This window comes from Grammomys surdaster, unplaced genomic scaffold, assembly GCF_004785775.1.
Source record: "Grammomys surdaster isolate TR1022 unplaced genomic scaffold, NIH_TR_1.0 170, whole genome shotgun sequence".
Taxonomy (NCBI): Eukaryota; Metazoa; Chordata; class Mammalia; order Rodentia; family Muridae; genus Grammomys; species Grammomys surdaster.
Window position 1 is genome coordinate 21,752,176 of NW_021604618.1, and position 24,314 is coordinate 21,776,489.

Sequence of the window (24,314 nt, forward strand, 5' to 3'; positions counted from 1 at the left end):
ATACACACACACTGTACACACACACACCACACACACACCCCAATACATACACACCATACATTCACATACTCATCCACTCACACACCCTTCCCACAATAAAAAATCTTAGAAGGAAACAGTAGTGGAGAAGTTTAAAACACAGTTAGACTGCAATAAGAACAGGAGGCCTGGAGAAATGGTGTAGCAGGTAACGATGCTTATCGCTGAACCTGGTGATCTGAGTTCAGTACCTGGAGCTAACATGGTGGACGAAGGGAACTAAATCTTGAAAGTTGCAATTTGTTTGGTTGGTTTTGGGTTTTGGTGCACACTTTTTTTTTTTAATCTCCCAACATATTTTTATTAATTATTTGGGAATTTCACACAGTGCACCCCAGTCACACTCTCTCCCCACTCCTCCCAGGTCCATCCTCCTACCCTTCAGCCTCTTGTACCCTAAAAACAAACAAAAAACAAAGCTAACAAAAAAAAAAAAACACACACAAGCTGGGCAATGGTAATTCATACCTTTAATCCCAGCACTCGGGAGGCAGAGACAAGTGGGTTTCTGTGAGTTCAAGGCCAGCCTGGTCTACAGAGCTACTTCTAGGACAGTTAGAGTTGTGTGAGTATGCATGCACGCATGCGTGCGCGCGCACACACACACACTTTTGAGAACACTGTCTTAAAAAACCAAGACCAACCAACCAAACCACGAACTCCAATTTGTTTTGCCCATATACACATTGGAGCATACAACTGTTAGTGGCCAGCCCCTTAAAGATAACAGAGACCTTCCTGACCCCTGCCTTGCCCATAGCAGCCAGGGGAAGCTGGGATCAGGGACATCAATATAACATCTGGCAGCACACGAGCCACAGACATCAACACAGCCTGTGGCAGCAGCACAGATGACAGCATGGTCTCTGGAGGAAGCATAGACTACAATCAACATAGTCCAAGGCAGCAGCGACAACACACATGTATTGGTTCACCTTACATTGTGTTGCTGAACTTCGCTTGTGCTGACTTCATAGAATTAACTCACCAAAGAACTTCTCCTGAGGTTCTTGTAGCTTCCTGCCACTTCCCAGGACCTGAGCCGGTTGGTGAGCCTCACAGTTCCTTCTGGATTGAACTGACTGCCCTTGCTGATTCGTGTGTGGTGTCTGCCAAGGGGACTGGTCTGCAGCTGCTGATTCGTGTTTGGTGTTTGCTAGTGGACTGGACTGAGAACAACAAAGATTGGAATCGCCCCAAAGAACTATTTCTAAACAGGCCAGTTCCCCCATAACCTAATAAAGTTTTTTTTCCACTACCTTTGTTGGGTGGTAGGCTAGAGGAGAAGTTGAACCCTTATTAAAGTAGGTTGAGAAAAATTTGTGCCTATACTGAATCATTCTTCATCTCAGATATCTTGTTGCTTAGAGGCAGGGCATCTGTGGGTGGGACCTTCCTGAGCCCCAGGCTGGTGTATATCACCCTACCCTTACCCCCAACCTCTACTCCCTGACACCCCAGGCATGACTATTTTGTGTACAGCCCTAGGGCAGTGACATAGCCCCCAAAATTGTCCTCTGATTTCCACATGTGCACTGAGAAATGAGAACACCCACAAGCCCTCACTCATGCATACACTCACGCAAACACTAAATAGACATAATATAAAACTTACACACGGGCTGGAGAGATGGCTCAGCAGTTAAGAGCATTGACCTCTCTTCCAAAGGTCCTGAGTTCAATTCCCAGCAACCACATGGTGGCTCACAACCATCTGTAATGAAATCAGATGCCCTCTCCTTCTGGCGTGTCTGAAGAGAGCAACAGTGTACTCATATATATAAAATAAATAAATCTTAAAAAAAGGCTTACACACGCACACAAAATAAATTTTTAAAAAGACTAGAACTAAGCATGTTAACACATATGTAATGCTTACACTCCATAGCCTAAGGATCACAGGTCCCAGGCCAGGCTTGGCAACAATGTAAAACACTGTTTCAAATAATATCCTGGGCACTTAGAAAGACCATGTCTCAAAACAACAATAACAAAACAAACTAAACCAAGAAAGTAAAAACCAAGGCCTGTGATTACAGTTAAGTGGTAGAGCATGAGCATCGGTATCTAAGGCTCTGGGATCATACTCCAGCACCAAACTTAAGTAAATAAAAACAAACAAGCTGACACATCAGAAGAAGGGGCGAGGAGGAAATCAGGGAGAAGAAAACTGTATTTTCAAAAATCACTTTAGAGTCTAGAATGGCATCATTGTGTCTCAGTGCCTGACAGCACAGCCCACCAGCTTCTCGCCTGCCTTGGCCTTCACTCTGTTGTAAATTGTCATTGCTATGTAGCCCGTGCAGAACTCAGCTACATTTCTGAGGAAAGTAGAGGCAAAAAAAGACTCCATAAGTTTCCTGATAAGTTTTTAAGAACCGCCAGGGGTTCCTGGTCCGTACTGTAAAATTTCCTGATGGAGGACAAATTATTTGTTAAAAATATTTTATTTAAAATCATTATTTTATCCAGGCAGTGGTGGCACACCCCTTTAATCCCAGCACACAGGAGGCAGAGGCAGTCATATTTCTGAGTTCGTGGACAGCCTGGTCTACAGAGAGAATTCCAGGATAGCCAGGGCTCACAGAGAGAAACCCTGTCTTGAAACATAAATAAATAAATAAATAGATAGATAAATAAATAAATAAATAAATAAATAAATAAATAAATACAGATGTCACTAGTAGTAGCTTTGACTGGCCTGGGAGACCCAAAGATCTGACTACTTTTGTCTTCTGAATGAGTTGGAAGGGTATGCCACTACATCTGGCCTCAACAACAGATTGCTTTTGGTTCCTTTGTCATCTGGAAGACATTGCAGGTGGGAAGATGGAGTGTTAAGCTTGGAATTTCAGAGTTTTCAGGACCCTCCTAAATCATCCTGCCCATTCCTGTAGGGTGTCTTCCCAGAACAGCCATTTCAGTGTGACTTGTTGAGTCTGCAGTAGGTCAGAGGCCCTTGACCTCCCCTGTGGGGAGCCAGACAAATAGCTTGGGGACTGAGGCAAAGCTGCTTGGTTCTGGTGGGGCCCTGGAGAAGTAGCAGGGCTCACATTTGGAGGAGACACAGAGCAAAGGAGGGAACGTATAAACTGACAACATGTCCACTCCATGGCATGGTTAAGGGGAAGGTTTTTATTGTAGATATGAGAGAAAGAACAGCCAAAGGCATCCAGAAGAGTCCAGAGCGGAAAGAAAAAGAGTAGACTGAACATGGCCAGCAGACTGGATAGCCAGGGGCATCTGTGAAAGGAGAACAGCAGGAGATAGAGAATAGAGGAAACTGTGAGAAGTGTGAGCGCAGGAGACGGGGAGAGAGACAGAAATCGATAGAGAGAGGCAAAGAGACAGAGACAAACAGAGATAGAGAGAGACACACAGAGACAGAGAGACACAGAGAGAAAAGGGGGAGAGACACAGAGAAAGAGAATCTGGAGAATAGCAGAGTTATAAGGAGGATGAGTAGCTAAGGGGAAGGAAGCCTGTGGTGAGCTGGAGGATGTTTAGGGCCAGGGTGAATGTGTGAAGGGCTAGGATGTTAGCTAGCATGGACTTTGAATGTATAACTGGTACTTGAGGTATTGCAAGAGCCTGGAAGCCAGCATGTGATTTGGTGTGCTGATAGTCACCACAGACAGCCATTTGTCCCTTCTGCTAGTGATAAGGGAAATAACTTCCTTTGGTAAATGGGAGCCAGGTCCATACATTCCTGAGAAAGGCTGGCTTTTATCCAGTCACCAGAAAACTTCCCTAGAGCCCAGGTTGAGCCCGTTTATGGATTTTAGACTGCCTTTTCAGGACTTGGAGTTTCCTTTGGACCTGACAGGGAGGTAGAATTCTTCAGCAGCTGAGGGGCCAGAAGCTACCTTGGGGTGTGATAAAGGAGGAAGTGACCTTTTCTTTTTAAAACAAAACAAAACAGGGAAGTTGTGTTTTCTGGTGATGTGTTTACTGGTGATATGCTTACTGGTGATGTGCTTTCTGTGTGTTTTTAGTGATGTATTTTTTTGTGTGGTTTTGGTTTTAGCATGCTTTTCCTTTTTTATGTGTGTTCTTTTTGTTGTTTTTGTCTTCCTTAAAGCCACAAGTGTTTATAGTATGGAGAGATGCATTTGGAAAGGAGTTGGCAGGAATGTAATGTGACCCACAAACCAAGCAAAGGCTGGTGTGAACTAAAGTAGTGTCAGGGCCCAGAGGTGGTGGAGATCCCTGCCTCTCGGTCTTTGAGTATGTGAGACATGCAGAGTGAAGGAGACTGAGGACTTCAGATTGTGTTTGGGTCATGGACAGGAAGGAGGTGGTGACCACATTTGATCTTTGCACCATTTCAGAGCTCACAGTCATTGGGAAACTTCTTTGTGTTACCCACACTGAGCTGCAGACAGGATCCCATTCCTTTAGGAGCTGTGTGTTTTTCTGAAAAGAGTGGAGGCACCTATGTCAGACAGGCAGAAGGTGTGAGGAGAAGCCCATGGATGGGAATATTTCACATACCCTAAGCCTGGCTCTGAAGAGGGTCCTAATAGGCAAAGCCCAAGTTTCACTTTAGTGCCTAAGACTGAACTAGGGGTGACAGGGCCATAGAGAGTCCCTGAGGGCCAGAGTGGGAGCTCCAGGCACAGCCTCCTGCCAATGGCTGGTGACTACATATCTCAATGTGCCCACAACAGTCCCAGTTTACTCTGTTGTCCTGCAGTAATTATTACTTTGTCCTCAAAAGTATTCCAGTTTAGACAGAAAACTGGCCATAGAAAACTAGATCCAAACAGTTCAGCTTTATTAGCAGATTCAGAAGTTATTGAAGGAGCTTGGCCAAAGCCAGCATTCCAAGGTTATCCTTTGCCCTCCTTGACATAGCCACAGGTATGAGGGACAGAGGTCCAGCTCAAGACACTGAGTCAGGGGTGGGGCCTGGGAAGGCTATTCTCCTTCCTCTTGTAGACCGTACAGAGTTTGCCCTTCTTCCTCAGGCTCACTCCTGGCCTCACCCCTGACATTTCCTGGGTTATAAAGTGTGCAACACCCCCTGCAGACTTAAGCCGTGCACAGCCTCAGTCTATAAGGTGGGCAACACACCCTGCAGACGAAAGCTGTGCACAGCCTCTGTCTTTTATTCTTGCTTAGGCCTAACCAGATCTAACCAGAACTTGACCTCCTTGATGGAGAATCCCATTGAAAATTATCAAAACTCTATTCTAGGAACCTAAGGTCAAGATATCCCAGCAGACGTAGCTTCTGTTAAACTGCCTGCTTGAGCTGAAGGAACCCCTTCCAGCTAACTGCTTATCTTAGCTTCTGTTAACCTGCTTGTTTGTGTGAAACCTCTTCCACTTGATGTGTGAGATACCATGATATAGTTTTTGCTCAACACCAGGGCTACACTACATTTGGTTCTGAATACCAGAGTATAGTCTCAGCTGGCTAGAATAAAGACTTTCAGTTGGCTTTAAACCGTGTCTGAGTGGTCATCTCCGGTAGGCTGCCTGTAACAAACAGCCCTTCCTAGTGGCACCATCTTTACCTGGGCCTCCCTCTTCTCATATCTCCTGGTCGGCACTGAACACTGCTGGCTGTCACTCTTCCTGTCTCTGCTCCTCTGCCTGAACTTTAGTCTTTAGTCTTGGCTTTGCTCTGGCTGCAGCTCACCTAGGGCTCTTCTCTGGACCAGTGAGCTTTTAGCCCAAGGGAGACTCCTGTTCCACTGCTCCAGACCTAGCAGCTCTAAGGTACAGATCTCTGACCCTACACAGACACTCACCATATCCCCATGACCTCTATATCTGCCCTACCCGTGCTATCCTCATGCTTACCCCATTACCCTAGACTGCTGCTTCGTCCTTTGAAGTCATCTGCCTTCATAGCTCTTGTATAAACTGAAGATGTGACCGCTCCAAGGTATTGTTGAGGGGACAAGTTTTATTATAGATATGGGAGAAAATAAAGCCAGAGGCATCTGGAAGAATCTAGAGCAGAGAGAAAAAGAAGTAGATGAAGCGTGGCCAGCAGACTGGACCTAGGCATGAGAGGAGAGGGAGAGGGAAGGAGCAGGAGGGGGACAAGAAAAAGGAAGACAAGAAAGAGTACCAGGAGAGCACACAGCCAAAGTGGCAGGGTATTACAGGAATGAAAAGGTGGGGAAGGGAAGCCCATGAGCTGGAGAAGTTTAGGGAAGGGGTAGGGGTGAGAAGAGCCAAGGGCCTGGTGGCCAGCATGTGCTTTGGTATGTACATAAGCACCCCAAAAAGCCATTTGTTCTTTTGAACCTGTCAGCTCTAAGTTTGGTGTATTTATTTTCTGATTGTTCTACCTATAATATACCCACTCACATTGTTAGTCTCAAAAAGCTTCTCCTGTCCCTCAGGACAAAGCCTTGGAATCTGGTCCTTGCTCCCCCTGAGGCCACAGCCTCCTTCAGTGCCTGCCTCCTCCTCACTCCATACAAGCTTCCTGGAGCCACCTCCCGCTATCTCTGATCATCCAGCTCTTCCCAAGTCACATGCCCTTACGTTACCCACCTCTGTACCCTTCAGCTCCAGCCTGGCGCCCTGCTACTGCTGTACCAGGCAAGCTGATGCCCACTTGTGTACCACTTCCATCACCTCTGTCTGCTTCTGCCTTGTGCCCAGCATTTGTGTCTAACTCAAATCTGTTCAATTCTGTCTGCACTAAATACAGCAGTCCTGAGGGTAGGAGCTGTGCATCCTTGGTTGAGGCCCAGAACTGACTCACACAGCAGACCTGTGAGAAACAACCTGGCTGAACGCCAAGGCATTTATCACCTTAGAGGGAAGGAGTCTGTGGAAAGCTCACCCAGACGCAAAGGCTCTGAGCTGCCTCTCCAGGGTGATATTCAGTCTGAATGTCATGCCAAGCTCAGGAATGTGGGCTGGAAGCCACAGGGCAAGGGCAGACCCGCCAGACATGGGCAAGTCTCTCCTTCAGTCTGTGTGAGGCCATGACATTGATGCGCTAGGTAAATCAGACCACACCTTACTTACTGTCAGGTCCAAAGGTTATGACATCCTCCCACACTCAGAAAAAGGGCAGATTCATTGACTAGGTCCAAAATTGGCTCAATTCAAGCCGAACTACAGGATTTCTGGCAGTTTGATAAAAGCCAGCTCTCCTCAGAACTTGTGAATCAGGTTCCTGCCAGCCAAAAGGAGTTATTTCCCTTGACTCTGGCAGAAGGCGCATAGGCTCTCCATTGACTTATACCTATGGTTGCCTATCAAAGTCCTCGCCAATCTCCAGGCTCCCTCAGTTCCTCCCAGTAGGTACTTGCTATGCATCTAGGAGCCCACTTAGCCTTCTGCCCTTTTCACCCTGCCTTCTTCTGCTGCTCTGCTGGCCCCTAGGTTGTTCCAGATCTTTCCTCTATTTATAATGCCAAGGTCCTACCTCCTCCCCTGCTATTCTCTACGCCCCTCCCCCTTTTCTGCTATTCTACCATCCCCCTTCTCTAACCTTGGTCATGGTGTCTCTTTCTCTCCTCTTCCAGATGCCTCTGGATGGTCTCTCTCTTTTTTTTTTTTTTTTTTTTTTTTTTTTTTTTGGTTTTTCGAGACAGGGTTTCTCTGTGTAGCCCTGGCTGTCCTGGAACTCTGTAGACCAGGCTAGCCTCGAACTCTCAAACCCAGAAATCCGCCTGCCTCTGCCTCCCAAGTGCTGGGATTAAAGGCGTGCGCCACCACCGCCCGGCTGGTCTCTCTCTTATCCACAATAAAATAACCTTCCCCCAAATCATGGAGCTGCAATTTGAGTGGTTCCCTTATTGTGCCTGTGGCCCTTTGCGTGCCCAGAGGGATCTTTTGTCCTGTAGTAATTACCGCGTTGACTGTCACTTTGGCTGTGGCACCATACTGTCTCTCTCCCTGTCCTACGTAGCCTGCTAGTGCTGGAGGAGCTCAGGTCAGTACAGTATCCAGCCTGTGGCTTCATTACAATGGGAACTCAAAGCCAGCAGCAGTCACATCCCCAGCCTTGAGAGGACAGGAGAGGGGGCGGGGCACTGGCTGGGATGGACACTGGGTCAGGGTGGAGTGAGCTGCTGCTGAGCTGGTATACAAAACTATGTCATTCATCCTTGGTCCAGGGTGTCCCAGAGGAGCAGACCAGGGCAACCAGAATCTAGGAGGCATGAAGAGCACCAGGCTACTGGGGCCCTTTCCACTCTTGGACCTGAATGTCTCTTCCTTGCCAGGTTGGGCCTGAGTGATTTGTCACTTAGATGTCACCTTCCCTGGGAAGTTGTCCTTGAGTCTCAACTCCCTGCAACCTCCCAGGTCTGGTCTTGCTGTCACGTGTCTCTGACACTTGTCCCTTCTCCTTGGACATTGCTCACACCCTGTCTGGTTGGTTTCTATTTATTTGGTACTGTGGATGAAATAAAGGACCTTGAGCCTGCCAGGAGAATATTCTACCACTGAGCTGTGCCTGAGCACTTGTTCCTTCTTGTTCCGGGTGACTCCTCAGCAGACTATGAACCCTTGATTCGGGAGACTAGATCTATCTTGTCTAGCCTGCACACAGTAGGGGCTCATGTTTTGTCACATTGGTGAACAGAAGGCCACTTCCCATCGAGAGGCCATCACTGTTTAGAGTAGGGTGGGGCTGGAGGGGCATTCTCGGCTGCCAGTCAGAAGACAACTATGCAGCAGAGGTAGGCTGGGTAGGGTTGCAAGGAGAAGAGGAAGAGGCAGGTTTACCTAGAAACATTCCCACTCTGAGTGGGCCTGGACCTCACCCTGAACACTGGACTAATGTTCAAATGTAAAGCAAGAATATGGGCTGAGAGGCTAGAGATTTCTGTTTTAAGCTGTCTGGGCTATGTTTATGTTTGCTTGTTTGAGATAAAGTTTCTCTGTGTAGCCCTGGGTATCCTGGAATTTGCTTTGTAGACCAGGCTGGCCTCAAACTCAGAGATCCTGCCTGCCTCTGCTTCCCCAGTGCTAGGATTAAAGCTGTGAGCCACCACCACTTGGCTAAGCTGTGTTGGACAAGGTTCATTTCCTTTCTGGGCATCTCAAATATGAACTGAAAAGCTGGGCCAAAACTAGTTCCTTTAAAATCTCAGTGGCCTCTTTCCTCCCATCCCCCAACCCCAGGAAAGACAAGGGCTCTAACTGGGTACAGTGAACTGTACCTTTAGTTCTTGCTACTAAGGAGACTGAGGTAGGAGTATGAGGCAGACTGAGCAACATAGAAAGGCCCTATCTCAATAGAATGAAGAGAGGGTGGAGGAGGAGAGGGAATGGGAAGGGGGAGGAAGACGAGGAGAGCATGGTGGCTCACTCACGTGTGGCTCACCCACGTGATCCTTACACTTGAGAGGCTGTGGATGGAGGATAAGGAGTTTGAGACTAGCCTGGGCTACAAAGTGAAACTGTTTTCCAAAACCAGCCAACCAATAAACTCCCATAACTCCATTTAGCCGCTGTAGGACTTGACTGGGGATAGCAATGCACACCTGTTATTCCAACAGTCAGGAGCCAGAGGCAGGAGTATTGCTACAGACTCAAGGCCAGTCTGGGCTACATAGCAAGTTCTAGATCAGCCAGTACTCTCATGAAACAATGTCTCAAAAGAACAAACAAAATGAAAAGAAAAAAAAAATGATACCAAACCAAAATGAAAACAAACCAACCAACCCACAGACCAGCTATCTAGACTTTTCTAGTCATGTCCTCAGCAGCAAAAGAAAACTGCTAGCCACAGCTGCTTCAGGTTCTTGGACTAAGATATCTCATTATGGGAAAATACTCTGTACCCTTCAAACTGCTGTGCAGACAGATTACTTCCATGCCAGTGAGCTCTAATGATCCATCTCTCTAGTGTGATGAGGGCAGGCTGGAGTCCCCTTATTTGTTGCTGCATCCTTAGTGTCTCAGAGCCTGGCCTATCTCAGGCTCTCAAAGGCTGTGTAAATGGGTAAGAGTTGAATGGAACAAATGTCTACGTGAATAAATGAATCAACTCCTTAGCAGGGCAGACAGTTTTGACCTGTGTGGTGGGAGAAGGGCAGGGAGAGAGGTGGCAGGGATCCACAGGACTGGAGTGTTCTCTGGACTTCCCAGGCCCTGGCCTTCCTCTGCTGGTCACTCCCAAGCCCAGCTGAAGAGGAGGGCTGCCAGAAGCTTCTGGTTGTTTATCAACTGTACAGTTGTGGGTCACCACACAGCCAGCAGCATCTGATGCAGCTAAATATATCTCCTCGGACCACACAGCCAGCTCCTAAAGGCCACATGGACCAGGGACCACACTGCTCATCCTACAGGGTTGGGCCCTGGACCTTGTCCTAACCCCAGAACCCTGTTGTCCCCAGGGAGCAAAGAGCCAGTCCAGATCCTATCTGAACTTCAGTGGCTGGCTGAGTCCATGTGGATAGCTTCATCTTGGACAGAGTTAGAAGACTAAAGAGTCTAGCTGTGGGAGAGAAAAAATTATGAAGAGTATTTATTACTTTAGAGATGACATTTTACTTTTTAAGATTACTTATTTACTTTATGTGTGTGAGTGGATTACTTAAAGATCTATTTATCATTTTTGTTTTGTGTGTATGGTATTCTGTCTGCAGGTATGTCTGTATGTCTGTGTACCATGTGTGTGCTGTGCCTATGGAGGCCAGAAGAGGGCATCATATCCTCTGGACCTTGAGTTAGTTGTGTGCCACCATATGGGTACTGGAAAATGAACCTGGGGCCATCTCTCCAGCTCCTATTATTTTATTTAAAAAAATTTATTTTACTTTATGTGTATGAATAGGGTTTTTTTTTGTTTTTTTTTTTTGTTTGTTTGTTTTTGTTGAGACAGGGTTTCTCTATGTAGCCCTGTCTGTCCTGGAGATTGCTCTGTTGATCAGGCTGGCCTCAAACTCAGAGATCCTGCCTCTGCCTCCCAAGTGCTGGGATTAGAGGCGTGCGCCACCACCGCCTGGCCTAGTGTATGAGTGTTTCACCTGCACATATGTATGTATCCATGCACCCATCCATGGAAGTCAGAAGAAGGTGGCTGCCCTGGACAGGAGTTACAGATAGCTGAAAGCGGGTGCTGGAAATTGAATTCAGGGCCTCCATAAGAGCAACCAGTGCTCGTAACTGCTGAGTGCTCTCTGTCCCCTATTAGTTTATTTTTGTGGTAGGGCCTCATGTAAAACCACCTGGCCTTGATCTTACTGTGTAGCCTAGGGTGAACCCGAATTTCTGATCCTGCTGCCTCCACTCCTGAAGTCTTAAAGGTTGTTGCACACTCTGCCTAGTTTTATGTGGATAAACTCCAGGGCTTCACGCATGTTAGACGAGCAGTCTGCCACCTGAACCAGATCCCAGGTCCTTAGGTGACGTCATTACTATATACTGTTAAATCCCAGGTTCTTAGGTGATGTCATTACTATAGACTGTTAAGTAGAGGTTAAGAGCCTTGTCTGCTCTTCCAGAGGACTCTCATCTGGTTTCCAGCACCCATGTGGAAATTCACAACTGTCCATAACTAGTTCCAGGGGATCTGAGCCTCTTCTCGCCTCTGAAGGCACTAGGTAATGGTAATGAACTTATGCACATTCAGATTAAAAAAAAAAAGTAGTCGTGGTTGTCTTGGAACTCAGTTTATAGACTAGGCTAGCCTTGAATGCAGAGAGATCTGCCAGGCTCTGCCTCTCAAGTGCTGGGATTAAAGACATGCACCAGCCCCCATCCCCTTTAAGGTTGTGTGTGCAGAAATGTCCTGCAGCTCATTTCTACAATCCTAGCAGTTGGAAAGGCGAGGCTGTTAGCCACAGCCATGCCATGCTGTGAAACTTCTCTATTTTGACTGTTCCTAAAACTAGTGTGGATTCCCGAACTGTAACAATTTATCCAGGTTCTTGCCCTCCTTGACACTTGATTATTTTTACTCAGGATATACCTTATTTCCTCAGCTACCCTAGCAATGGTCAATCATGGGTCCCAAATGGAAAATCAGTGCCCCCTTCCTGCCCTGTAACGTCTCCTGCCTATATGCTGTTCCTTTCCTCAGATGACCATCCTGCAGATGAGACCCCTCCTCTGTGACTGCTTCACCCAACACCCTCTTCTGTCTGCTACTGTTCCCCTGCCCCCTGCAAGCTGTCCCCAACATCTCACCCACCTTCCTGCCAAGTCAAGCCTTTCCTGCCTCTCCTGTCACCGGTCCACTGGTCCTTCAACTGCTCCTCTTAGCCAGCCCCACTTCAATCTTATTCTCCAAGTGGGTGCTATCCCTGAGCACCCTATGCCTATCCACAGTCCCTAGATGTTTGGAATCCTTTGTATTTAACCCCAACTCTCATGAGTGAGAACTTCAGTATCTTACTCAGTCCGCTGATCTGACCTTGCTTGGTATTTATTTACTTCACCTCTGACCTCCACTTTTTCTCTTGAGAACAGGATGTCTGTGCCAACACTTCCTGCTCAGGTTCATTATGCTCAGAATGGGAATCATCACCTGCTGTGGCAGTTCTATGCATAATCACAATCGGAATTATCAACTCAATCCAGATGATCTCCAACAATGGGTTTATGACTGCATGCTTCTTGGCAGGAATGGGAGAAAGCTGCCCTTTGTGGTCAATTATGATAAAAATCAGAGATTACTCAGGGGATCCATGACACTCTGGCCTTGATTTTCACTTGCTTATCTGAAACCATGATTAAACCTTCTTGACAGGGAAGAGTGCAGATATCAGTACTGCTGGCTGGAAAACAGCCCTAAAGGTCAAAGGCTGGCCTCCTATCTCTTAAAGAAACCTTAGAAAAACAGGTTTGAAGTCTTTAATAACAGAAAGGAAGACATTAAACCATGACCCCCAATGAGATCAAGCTACACTGGAGACAAACATGCAGATAACTCAAATAAAGGCCTGACGTCTTCCACACTCAAGTCTAGCCTATGGAGGGCCTGCTCAAATGTGGCTAACACCTCCCCCATCTCATGGCCACCACCTCAACCCTGTCTCCTGTGTGGTGAACAAGGACACTGAAAGTTGAGCTGTATTCAGAGATGCCAGTTCCCCTTAGGAATGCTTCTAGTTCTTCCAGGCTCCAATCTCTGGACCCTGGCTTGGTGAATTTCCTGGCACTGACAATTCCTGAGAGCTGAGGAGGCTCAGGAGTTGAAGCCCTACTGACATTCTTCTCATGGGACCCAGGGCAACAGTATAGTAGCTGGTAAAGCTCTTTTTATTATTCAAAAAAAAATTTATGTATATGGTGGCTTGGTGCCTTTGGAAAAGCGAGTCAGATCCCATGGAACTGGAGATACAGAGGATTGTGAGCTGCTCTGTGGTTGCTGGGAACTGAATATAGGTCCTCTGGAAGAGCAGCCAGTGCCCTTAGACACTGATCAACTGTCCTTTTAATCGAAATGTGAGTGAATTACTTAGTTTTGCCAGAATTTGCTGACAACCCTGCTCTCTGTTATAGGTAGAAGGTGCCCCTACCTAACCTAAGCAGGCTGCTCCATTTCTGTGTGACCCTACCAGTTTGGTCAATGTTTTGCCATTCCTTCCTGGTCATTCCCTGGTGTCCCTGCCTCTTGGGATGGGACACTGTGGAAGAATTCCATGCCTGTATTAATTTTTTATCACAAAGGAAGTAAGTTTTCCTTTCCTATACTCCACCTTTTCCCAGGAGACTCTTATATTCTCTTGTTAATCTGTTCATTGCTTCTTTATATTTTTAATATTAAAGCATAATTACATCATGCCCTCCCCTTTTCTTCCTCCAACCCTCCCATGCACTCTTCCTTGTTCCTCAGGATATCATGACTTTTTCTTTGTTATTGTACTGGCTGGTTTTGTGCCAACTTGACACAAGCTGGAGTTATCACAGAGAAAAGGAGCTTCAGTTGAGAAAATGATCCACCTGTAAGGCATTTTCTCAATTAGTGATCAAGGGGGATGGGCCCCTTGTGGATGGTAGCATCCCTAGGCTGGTAGTCTTGGGGGTCTATTAAGAAAGCAAGCTGAACAAGTCAGGGGAAGCAAGCCAGTAAGAAACAACTCTCCATGGCCTCTGCATCAGCTCCTGCTTCCTGATCTGCTTGAGTTCCAATCCTGTTTTCCTTTGTGATGAACAGCAGTGTGGAAGTGTAAGCTGAATAAACCCTTACCTCCCAACTTGCATATTGGTCATAATGTTTGTGCAAGAATAGAAACCTTGACTAAGACAGTTATGAATATATAAATGTGACATATTCAGTCCATTTGGCATTATTTGTATGCATAGGACTCTCTACTATTGATCATCCTCACGTATGAGATGTCTCTCCCTGACTCCACCACATCCCCATACTGTTTAAACCACAGGACTCCACCATTTTTGAATGTCTGGACCAATATTCCCTTGACCACCTCCTTCCAGCCTTCAGGGACTTGAATCTATAGTATTAGGTACCTCCAGGCCCTTCTAACTTTCAACTACTAGCAAAGACCCACTAACCCTTCCTATAGCACTCCTAGTCCAAGATTTATGGCCGATGAACCAAACTGCTGTTCCTACTTACCTGGTGCTCCTAACACCCTTTTAGCCCACGCTTCTTTGTCCACCTCACATTTCTCAGTCCCAGATCTCAAAATGCTTTCTGTACCATTTCCCTTGACCCTTCTTGTCAAGACCCTGTCATATTTACCTGGACATCTTTGCTTCACACAACTGAAATTCTCCAGACTGTTCAATCTGGAGCCTGCTGCCTCTTCTCTCTTTCAAGCCCTTGTCCATACAAAAGGCTAGAAGAAAGAGTGTCATCCTCCCGGCAACCACCTTACTTGCCTTTCTGCTATCGAATAGGCTTCCTTTTCTACACATTCCATGTGGCACACCAACCTCTGCTAACCTGAGACTTATCTCTACCTGTCACAGACCCCATGCCATCACCTCCCAATTTGCTCCTAAGTAGTCTAGCAAGGGCTCTCAGACTGTCTCCCTTCCAATCTACTATACCTGAGGACATATTCCAGGACAGACCTGGACACTGGACCTTCCCTCCAAGCCCCCCCCTCACTGTCTTGGTGACTCAGGTGTTTTCACTGAGGTAGACATTTCTCAGGCTCTAAAGAAGCCCTCTCCCACTTGGTCTGAGAGAGCATAAGAAGTCATTACTGGCCGTTTTGTCTCAAATCCTTCTTCACTCTGGCTTGCCTTCCTCTCTGCAACCCTGCAATATACCCTGCTTCCCTTTCTAAGGTTAACCTGCCCTATTCCCTATAGTTTTGCCTGGTGTCTTCATTTTGACAAGCAGGAAATCCCCTAACACAGTGTTACAGCACAGGCTCATAATCCCTATGTAATGAAGCAGGAGAACCATGAGTTAAGAGATAGCCTGGGCTACTTAAGAAAACCTTATAGCCGGGTGGTGGTGGCACACGCCTTTAATCCCAGCACTTGGGAGCCACAGGCAGGTGGATTTCTGAGTTTGAGGCCAGCCTGGTCTACAGAGTGAGTTCCAGGACAGCCAGGGCTACACAGAGAAACACTGTCTTGAAAAACAAAAACAAACAAACAAAAAATTGAAAACCCGTATAACCTTATCTCAAAACAAAATCAAACCAAACTATCACCATTAACCACCTCTCATATCTAGCAGTCAGAAGCAAGAGTACACCCAATTTGCCACTAGGAAGGAGAAATGGAAGCAAGTGGGTGATGCCAGCTTTGGAGAGCAAAGAAAGAATTGAGTGAGACACAGGAAGGTCCTTTATCAAGTCTCCTTTTTATATTCACCTCTGCTGCCAATCGGTTCTGGGCCTGCCACTTAGTTTACTGTCTCTAAAGCTGGTCCCAGGGCTGTTTGTCTGACACAGCTTTTGTGGCAATGGGTAGGCCATTCCTTCCCACAAGGTCTGAAAAGGGCACACGTTCCCACCATTTGATCTCTCAAGGTCTTTCCTTAGAATCTATTGTTTCCTCATAGCAGAAACCTGGGCACAGCCAGAGGCCCTGCTTTCTTTACCTGTCTTCTTCCTCTAAGTGATGTGAAATGCATCGTGCGCATGGCTTTAGTGGGAAGCCAGCAATAAGCACACAGCTACTTAGACTGTAGGGTTGCATCACCTGGGAGCGGTCTCAGAGAAGCATGAGTGAGAAGCCAGATTTCTCCATGCCTGTGTGGAAGAACCAGGAATCAGCTAAGAAAGCTGATCTGGAAGGAGTTTGGTGGTCACAGTAATGGCTTCACCATGCCAGGAATACAGGGTGATCCTGTAAATGATAGTAATCAGACAGGTTGTGTCTGGGCAGAGGTCACAGGTACTCAACAACAGACGGTGTCGGTAGAACCCACACTGAACTGTAATGGAGGAAATGGTTTAAAAGAAAAGAACAAAGCCAGGTGTGTGGTGACACATGCCAACAACTGGGGTCTTTTTGGAAATTCAGATTTACACCATTTTCCTGAAGTAGAACCTATTATTTAAGATTCCAAGGAAGGTTGGCATGGTGTTGTACTTGGAAGCTCGAGGCAGGAAAATCAGAAGTTCAAGGCCAGTCTTCTCTATATAGTTGAGTTTGAGGTGAACTTAAGGTTAACTGAGCCTTGATTGAAAGAAAAAAAAAAAAACCCCACAGAAAACCAAAACCACAACAACAAAAAGACTGATATAGTAAGATCTCCTGAAGGTATGACTCAGGTACCAATTGTTTTTTCTACTCAATGGCTAAACTCTTCCAGCAAAATTTTTCCTTGGCGTTAAAAGCAGAGTGGATGTACACAGGATGGGCCAACCTGAACATACGAAAAACTCTCCAGATCCAAAGAATCTAGTTAAGTTTCCAACTATACATTTCAGGAACTGAGATGGACTGGTGCAAGTATCTCATGTGAAAGCCACCTGTGAGGCTTTAAGGATGAACACATACCTGCAAACACCAAGGCTTGTGCACAAGACACACCCAGTTAATTGCTCAGTCTGCATGGCCCACATACTATGCCTAGCTCAACATCCTGAGACAAGCCAGTCCAGGAAGTTTCAATAAAGCCCTAGGCAGAGCCTGTCAAAACAAGTACAGCACAGACCTGGTCTGCCACACTGAATATTCAGACCCATGACCTTAAAATCCATTTATGTGGCCTTCATGGCTGACTTCTGTAGTAAGGTGACACTGACCAACAGACCTGCTTTACAGATCCAACTCATACCTTAGATTGGGCTCTGAGGCTTGCTGAGAAATGCACCTTTTAGCCCACCTGAAATTCTCTCCAGTCACGTTTTGTTTGTTGATTTATTTATTTTAGTTTTTCAAGACAGGGTCTTTCTATGTAGCCCCATTTGTCCTGGAATTCACTCTGTAGACCAGGCTGGCCTCGAATTCAAGAGATCCAACTGCTCTGCCTTCTGAGTGATGGGACTAGAGTCTCTTGTTTTTGTTTTATTTTAAGGAAAGCAAAACAAAAATGAAAACAAAACCCAAAAGCTGGGCTATTCTTTTACATAGAAAACAAGACATGTTTTGAAAGTGGGTAGATTGGGTATCCGGTAGGAGACACTTGTGTTCAAAGCCTTTTATTGGAAGATCACAATTCTCTAACCTGGACAAGGAGGCAGGTGTGAGAGAACTGAAGCTCTGAGAGTCCAGACATTGGAGGACAGGAATACTGTAGTGTGTCTGCAGTTCCCAAACTGACTCGGAACTCACATCTACGTGTGCCAGGCACACAGAGAGGCAGCCACCGTGGATCTAAGACTAAGAGGAAGGCACTGGAGGCTTTATTGAGATGGAAACTAGATGGGCCTCAGTCTGATGGGCCAGCTGACTCACTAGGTCACAAAAGCCACAGCAGGGACGGTGCAGGGTATAGGTTCACTGGGAACCTTGTGCCAGGATGTTCTGTGTGAGGCCCTGGTCATGTTTACCAGGAAGAAAAACAGATCCAGGGTATCAACAGCACTACTTGAAAATAAAGGTCTGTCTTTAGCAATGGAACAGCAGCTGTCCAGCAATCAGTCTGTCTCCATACAAGTGTACAGGGTGAACCCAGGCTAGGGAGTCCTGCTCAAAGCTAATGCAAGAACATGTGGGTATTTTAAGTTCAGTCACAGAACAGTGACTGCCAGTCTAGGCTGGTACCTAGTGCCCTTTTCTCAACTGACCAGGCAGCTGTCAAAAATGACAACATCTGGAATCCATCTGGAATCTGGAACTCACTTTAAACTGTTTTCTTTCATGTTTCTTATAAGTACTAAACTCTGGGACAATGTTAGTATTCAGATCTCCACTATCCAACTCTGCCTGGTCCAGGCCAGTCATGCTGGGACTGAACCATAAGGAACCCTCACCCCAGGGCCGACACTGCATGCAAGGACTTGGTCAATCCTCTTTGGAAGGGTGGAGACAAATCCCCAAGTTCAATTAACACTGCTTCTGAGCACACCCCCACAGCATATGCCTTGACCCACTATGGTCCGCTTTGGTCACAGGAGAAGTTAGGGCTCTGCATTGTTCTGACCCTGTCAAATCTCCAAGGGCACTACTTTGTGCTGCAGAGTACAAAGGCAGCTGCAAAGACCACAGACACTTTGATTTACATAAAATTATCTCACTCCATTTTATTTAAGATTTTTATCCAGTTAGTAAAAGAAAGATGTGTCTCTCTTTATACATATGTACAAGTTCAGTTATAAAAATAGACAGCACATTCAAAGAGAAAAAAAGGCTTGGCATTTTTCTGATTCCCTCTAAAGAGCATCTATACACAGGAGTCAGGGTTTGGGTAAGGGAATCTTTATGATTTAAATTAAATGATTCCCCTACACCTACTCCAAAAAAAAAAAGTGTTTAAAAAAATCAATCTATCTAAACTCAATTCCGCGATTTCAGGTGTGCAAATTAGAGGCTGGCCCGCCCAGAAGCACCTGTTCCACCAGGGACATCAGGTGGAAAGCCCTCCCAGCCGCCCTTTTCCCCTCTCAGAGGGCAGCAAGCTCAGGCGAGTGGGGCAGGGCTGGGAGGGATGGTGCTGAGCCAGCTCCCTCCCCATCTCACTCCTGCTGTCCCTTCTTTCTCAGTGCAATACAGACAGTGCATACAGCCAAGCAGGGGCTGAAGGGCAAAGCCAGGGAGGCTGTGCATTCAGGATGGGCAAAGGGGCATCTGCAAGAGGGTGTGAGGATGTCCTGCTGATTGAGGTGGTTCCTGGTCTCTTTACTGGCTTCTGGGAAGTCCCTTGAGTGGGAGCTGCTGCTACTGTTGCTGGTGGGACCTAAAGCTTCCCTGGTGTGAACCGTGCTGGACAGTAGAGGAAATGCTGGGAAAACTGCCTGTGGCTTTGCTTGCTCCAGCCTCTGTCATCCTTACAGCCACCATCTTCTCTGGCATTCATTATGTTCTTCAGTGATGACACTGTGGCAAATAGGGTTTAGAGACCCAGGAGCGCTCCCAGACTATGGATACCAGGGAACCACTTCCTCCCTTCGCCACTATGGAAGGCTCTTCACAGCACCCATGGAGCCTTCATGAGGGACATGGTCAGAGCTGAAGAGTGGCATGGGGACGGAGACAGTGTGCCTGAGCATCTATATAAAAGGGGTCTGTGTCAGGCCCTTCCCCAGAAAGAGGTTAAGAGTACGGCTGTAGAGTACATCTAGGATGCTGCGGGGCCGAACCCAGGATATTCCTTTGGAAACAGGTGATAAAAGTGCTCACACCAACCACCTGCCTGTCCTCTCCTGCTACAACTGGTCCTTTCCACTCTCCAAATAGGATGCAAGATGCCACACTGGGCAAGCCATCCAAAGACCACCTATGGCCCAGGACTGTAGCCCCTGGTTTGGTTGAAGGAAGCTAGAGGGCAGAGATGGTTACCATGGTTACCGTCCTCCAGAGGGGTTGGTGCCTTTGCCCTGTTTCCGAATCAAGGAATCTGAGGCTAGGCTGCTGGTCATGTGGAGGCTTTTAGGAGTCCCAGGAATATTATTTCCTTTGTTCAGAGGGGAACTTAAGGGAGAAGAGGCGCTTGAAGGTCCAAAGTCTGCAAGGCCAGCAGGTCGGACAATGGATGTCTGCAGAGGACTGCTTGCAGAGATTCCTGTAGGGATGGAGAAAAACATAACGACCCTCAGCACCAGCTGTCAGCCTTGGGATTCTGAAGTATTAGTCTAAGTCTCTGCTGGAGGAAAGGGCTGGGAATCCCTCTGTCTGCTGCTCCTTGCCAACATCTCTGAGGTGCATTTGCCTATTTTTCCTGTTAATTGCCTTTTGGCAAGATGTCTGCATTGTTGAGAGATAACAACACACTCAGCCCTACCTACATTACCCCATCCAAAGTAGAAAACATGCTCTTCAGGCTCTGGAGAGGGCAGATGTCCGGTGTGGAAGGCTTGGGTCGCACAATGAGAGCTCTACCTCAACTGGCACTAATGCTGTCTTCTGGAAAACATCTGAATTCAGTTGCCTTTTGTTTGTTGAGACAGTATCATCTTTACATACAGCTGACTATTCTGGAACTCACAAGGATCTGTGTCTGCCTCCTGAGTGCTGGGATTAAAGGCATGCACCACCACAGCCCTGCTGCTGCTTCCTTAGCTCTGTCACATCAAGGACTTGGGCAAATTTCTCATCTTTGATGATAGTTCCCTGGACAAGAGTGAATTTTTCCTTACCTACTATAAGATAAATGTACCCACTTCTTATAACACACCGTCTAGTATGCTTGTTCTATTTGCTTTTTCTTTTTTTAGTGGCCCAACTTTTTTCAGTAGCTAGTTTTACCAAACTTACTATGTAGCAGAGGATAACCGGAAACTCTTGATTCTCCTGCCTGCATCTACCAAGTTGGGGACGTTCACCACCATGGCTGGTATGTTTCTTCTTCTGTGTTACTTTTTGGGCAGACATCTCTGCTCACATACTATGAGATTACAGGTCACTTCTGAATCAGTGCTTCTTACTTTTCATTCCTAGCTATCAGTCTCTGTTGATTTTTCTTACGCCCGTCTACCTCCTTGCTTCCTGTATCCCTCCTGCCTGCTTCTCTGATATGTATCCCATTGCCTCATCCATGGATGAGCCCTGGCATAGCAGCTTTGACTACTGGAGTAACTACTGTCTTCTAAGGACACAAATGAGCTAGCAAAGGGCTTAACATCAGTAAGTAGGGTAGGCTACTGTACTTATTTCCTTAATAAATCAATAAATGAAAGCGGAGACTCCTACAATGGGAGAAAGGAGAAGTGAATCAACTTTTACTAAGCACTCACAATAGGCCAAGCACTTTCTATACAAGTATGCCTTTCCCGGCTGTAACAATTCTATTAGCTATCAGAAGGTCAAAGTCACCACTGTCTGCATCATGAGAAAAAGGCCAGCCTCAGATATATTAAATTCTATTGTAAAACTTAACAAACAGATGGCTCGATGGTTTATAGCCACTGGTTGCTCTTCCAGGAGACCCGGTTCAATTCCCAGCATCCACATAGCAGCTCACAGCTGTCTGTACCTGTAACTCCAGGTCCAGAGACTCCTACACTCTTACACAGACATACATGCAGGGAAAATACCAATACACATGAAACAAAAATTTAAAAAAATTAACAAACAAGCTCCCCTCCCAAAACCTATGAACTATTCTAAGTCTACCTGAGATTTTTGTTTGTAGCACGGTAACTGGCTGGTTTAGAACCTGCCTCCTGGGTGCTGGGATAATGAGTGTGTGCTACCTGAGCCCAGACTTTGCATAGAGGTGGGGAGGCAGCTCTGTAGTAGGTTCTTTCTTACTGCACTTGGATGGCCTGCATTCTAACTTCAATCATCCTCTCTCTGTCTCCATCACAGCCGCTACTTCTCCCCAACTGTCAATAGTCCCCTCTCATACCCATGTTCACCATCAGGTCTTGCTATTTCTTTTTTTTTTTTCTTTTTTAAAGATTTATTTATTTTATTTATGAGTACACTGTTGCTGTCTTCAGACACACCAGAAGAGGGCATGAGATCTCATTACAGATGGTTGTGAGCCACCATGTGGTTGCTGGGATTTGAACTCAGGACCTCTGGAAGAGCAGTCAGTGCTCTTAACCACTGAGCCATCTCTCCAGCCCCCTTGCCATGGTCTTTCCAACACTGACTTTCACTGCTCCTTCTAACTTGGTTGATCTGCTCAGTGAACCTCAAGTATGCTGTGGTGGTTGTCAACTCTTGCATTTGTCTGAATCTTTCTCACACACAATCCCAGTCTTCTCCATTCTGAATGATACCCCACAATCCTTATAGCGGGTCCGTGGTTCCCCTGCTTTTGACCTGTAATCACAAGTAAGCTTTCCACTTCTCTGCATACACTTCTCTGTATACTGCTTATAAACCACTCGATGACACGCTTCTCTTCTGGCTTGTTACATTCAAGGGCACGCATGCTGCATGCTCTATCAGCTCTACTACTCTCTGCTCCTATGCACACTTAGGTGCGCACTGCCTGAGGCAATGGCTCAGGTAGATGGATGACTATTAACTATCCCTGTTTTGATTACTGAAAGATAAGTGTCTCAGAAAAACAAACAAACAAACAAACAAACAAACAAACAAACAAACACCAACCTGAATTAAAAGGGGAAGGGGCAAGAAAACTGGATGTTTCAAGTACAGCCCCTCCTTCAGTTCACTCTGACCATGGCTACTTCTACTTCATAGACAGCTATTCATCAAGAGTGCAAGGGTGAGTCAGAACTGCTCAGTCCTAAGCTGGTCTCCAGGTTTTGGCCTGGAGTATCCTACACACTCTATCTTGTAGGATGCTAAATAGATTCTCAGACAGTCCTTGACCACAATCTGCACCAACCTTTAGACACATTGTACCCGTATGCGGCATACGCAGCTGCAGAAGCCGCTGCAGCCCCTGCTTTGGCTCCTGCCATTGCAGCAGCACTGCCTGCAGTGGACTTGCGGCTTCGGCCCTTCCCTGCTCCTTTGGCTGTGCTTCCTGAACCCTTGGGGCGGCCTCGGCTTCGAGCTGAGTGACCACGTCCTGCAGCTGGCACTTCCTGAATGGAAATTCCTGTGGGAACAAACAGCCAAGAGGTAAAAAAATAAATCTCTTAAAATGCTAACAAATATCCCCTGATAGGGAATATAGGCTCTCAAGGGATCCACTTCTGTTTGAGACAAGGTTTCATAATGTTGTTGTTCAGGCTGGCCTTTTTTAAAACTCCTGATCTCAAGTGATTCTCCAATCTCAGACTGATATTCTGAGTTCTGGGACTATAGGCACAGGATATGGTGCCTGGCTCACTGAGATTTGAGGACACTTGGGGCCGTCTTTTCACATAGCTATGCTCTTCCAATAGTCTTCCCTTCTAAGGAGTGGTTCTACCATGGTTATTATTTTTTAATTCTTGCCCCTTACTAAATGAACTTCAAGGACTTGCTGTAGGAATTAAAGTGTTCCAGCCACAAACAACTAACCTCTACCTCTATTTAAAACAAAACAAAACAAAACAAACATCTGGGCACTAAACCCAGGCCTCTGGCATGTTAGACAAGCACCCTACCACTGAAGCACACATCTCATTTTTTGTCTAAGGTTTGTTTTGTTTTTTTTTTTTTTTTTTTTTTTTTTAAGATTTATTTATTTTTTATATATGAGTACACTGTAGCTGTGTTCAGACACACCAGAAGAGGATATCAGATCTCATTACAGATGGTTAGGAGCCACCATGTGGTTGCTGGGATTTGAACTCAGAACCTCTGGAAGTGCAGTCAGTGCTCTTAACCACTGAGCCATCTCTCCAGCCCCCTTTGTTTTTGTTTTTAATTTAAATTTTGAGACAAGGTCTCATTATGTAGCTAAGGTTGGCCTTGACTTCAACATTTGTCTACCTAGCCTCTTCACAGCACGATGGTCAGTCCTGTCTTCAGGCTTTAAAATTAAGGTTCATCAAGAAGCAGTAGCACTACCGGGCAGTGGTGGCGCACGCCTTTAATCCTAGTACTTGGGAGGCAGAGGCAGGCGGATTTCTGAGTTTGAGGCCAGCCTGGTCTACAGAGTGAGTTCCAGGACGGCTAGGGCTACACAGAGAAACCCTTTCTCGAAAAAACAAACAAAACAAAACAAAAAACAAACAAACAAACAACCCCCTCCCCCCCAAAAAAAAAACAAAAAAAGAAAAAGAAAAAAGGCCGGGCGGTGGTGGCGCACACCTTTAATCCCAGCACTTGGGAGGCAGAGGCAGGTGGATTTCTGAGTTCGAGGCCAGCCTGGTCTACAGAGTGAGTTCCAGGACAGCCAGGGCTCCACAGAGAAACCCTGTCTCGAAAAACCAAAAAAAAAAAAAAAAAAAA

The 24,314-nt window shown here is 46.3% G+C and overlaps 1 protein-coding gene across 1 annotated transcript in view; it reads right to left on the reverse strand.

Moving 5' to 3' along the window:
- Window positions 1–18,569: 18,569 nt before the first annotated feature.
- Ino80 (INO80 complex ATPase subunit) overlaps window positions 18,570–24,314 on the reverse strand; it is a 96,175-nt gene continuing 90,430 nt past the window's right edge. The window contains exons 35-36 of the mRNA XM_028767073.1: window positions 22,816–23,031; window positions 18,570–20,073 (exon numbers count right to left, since the gene is read on the reverse strand). Coding sequence (XP_028622906.1) covers window positions 19,856–20,073; window positions 22,816–23,031 — 434 coding nt within the window. The 3' untranslated portion in view covers window positions 18,570–19,855. The remainder of the gene's footprint in view (window positions 20,074–22,815; window positions 23,032–24,314) is intronic.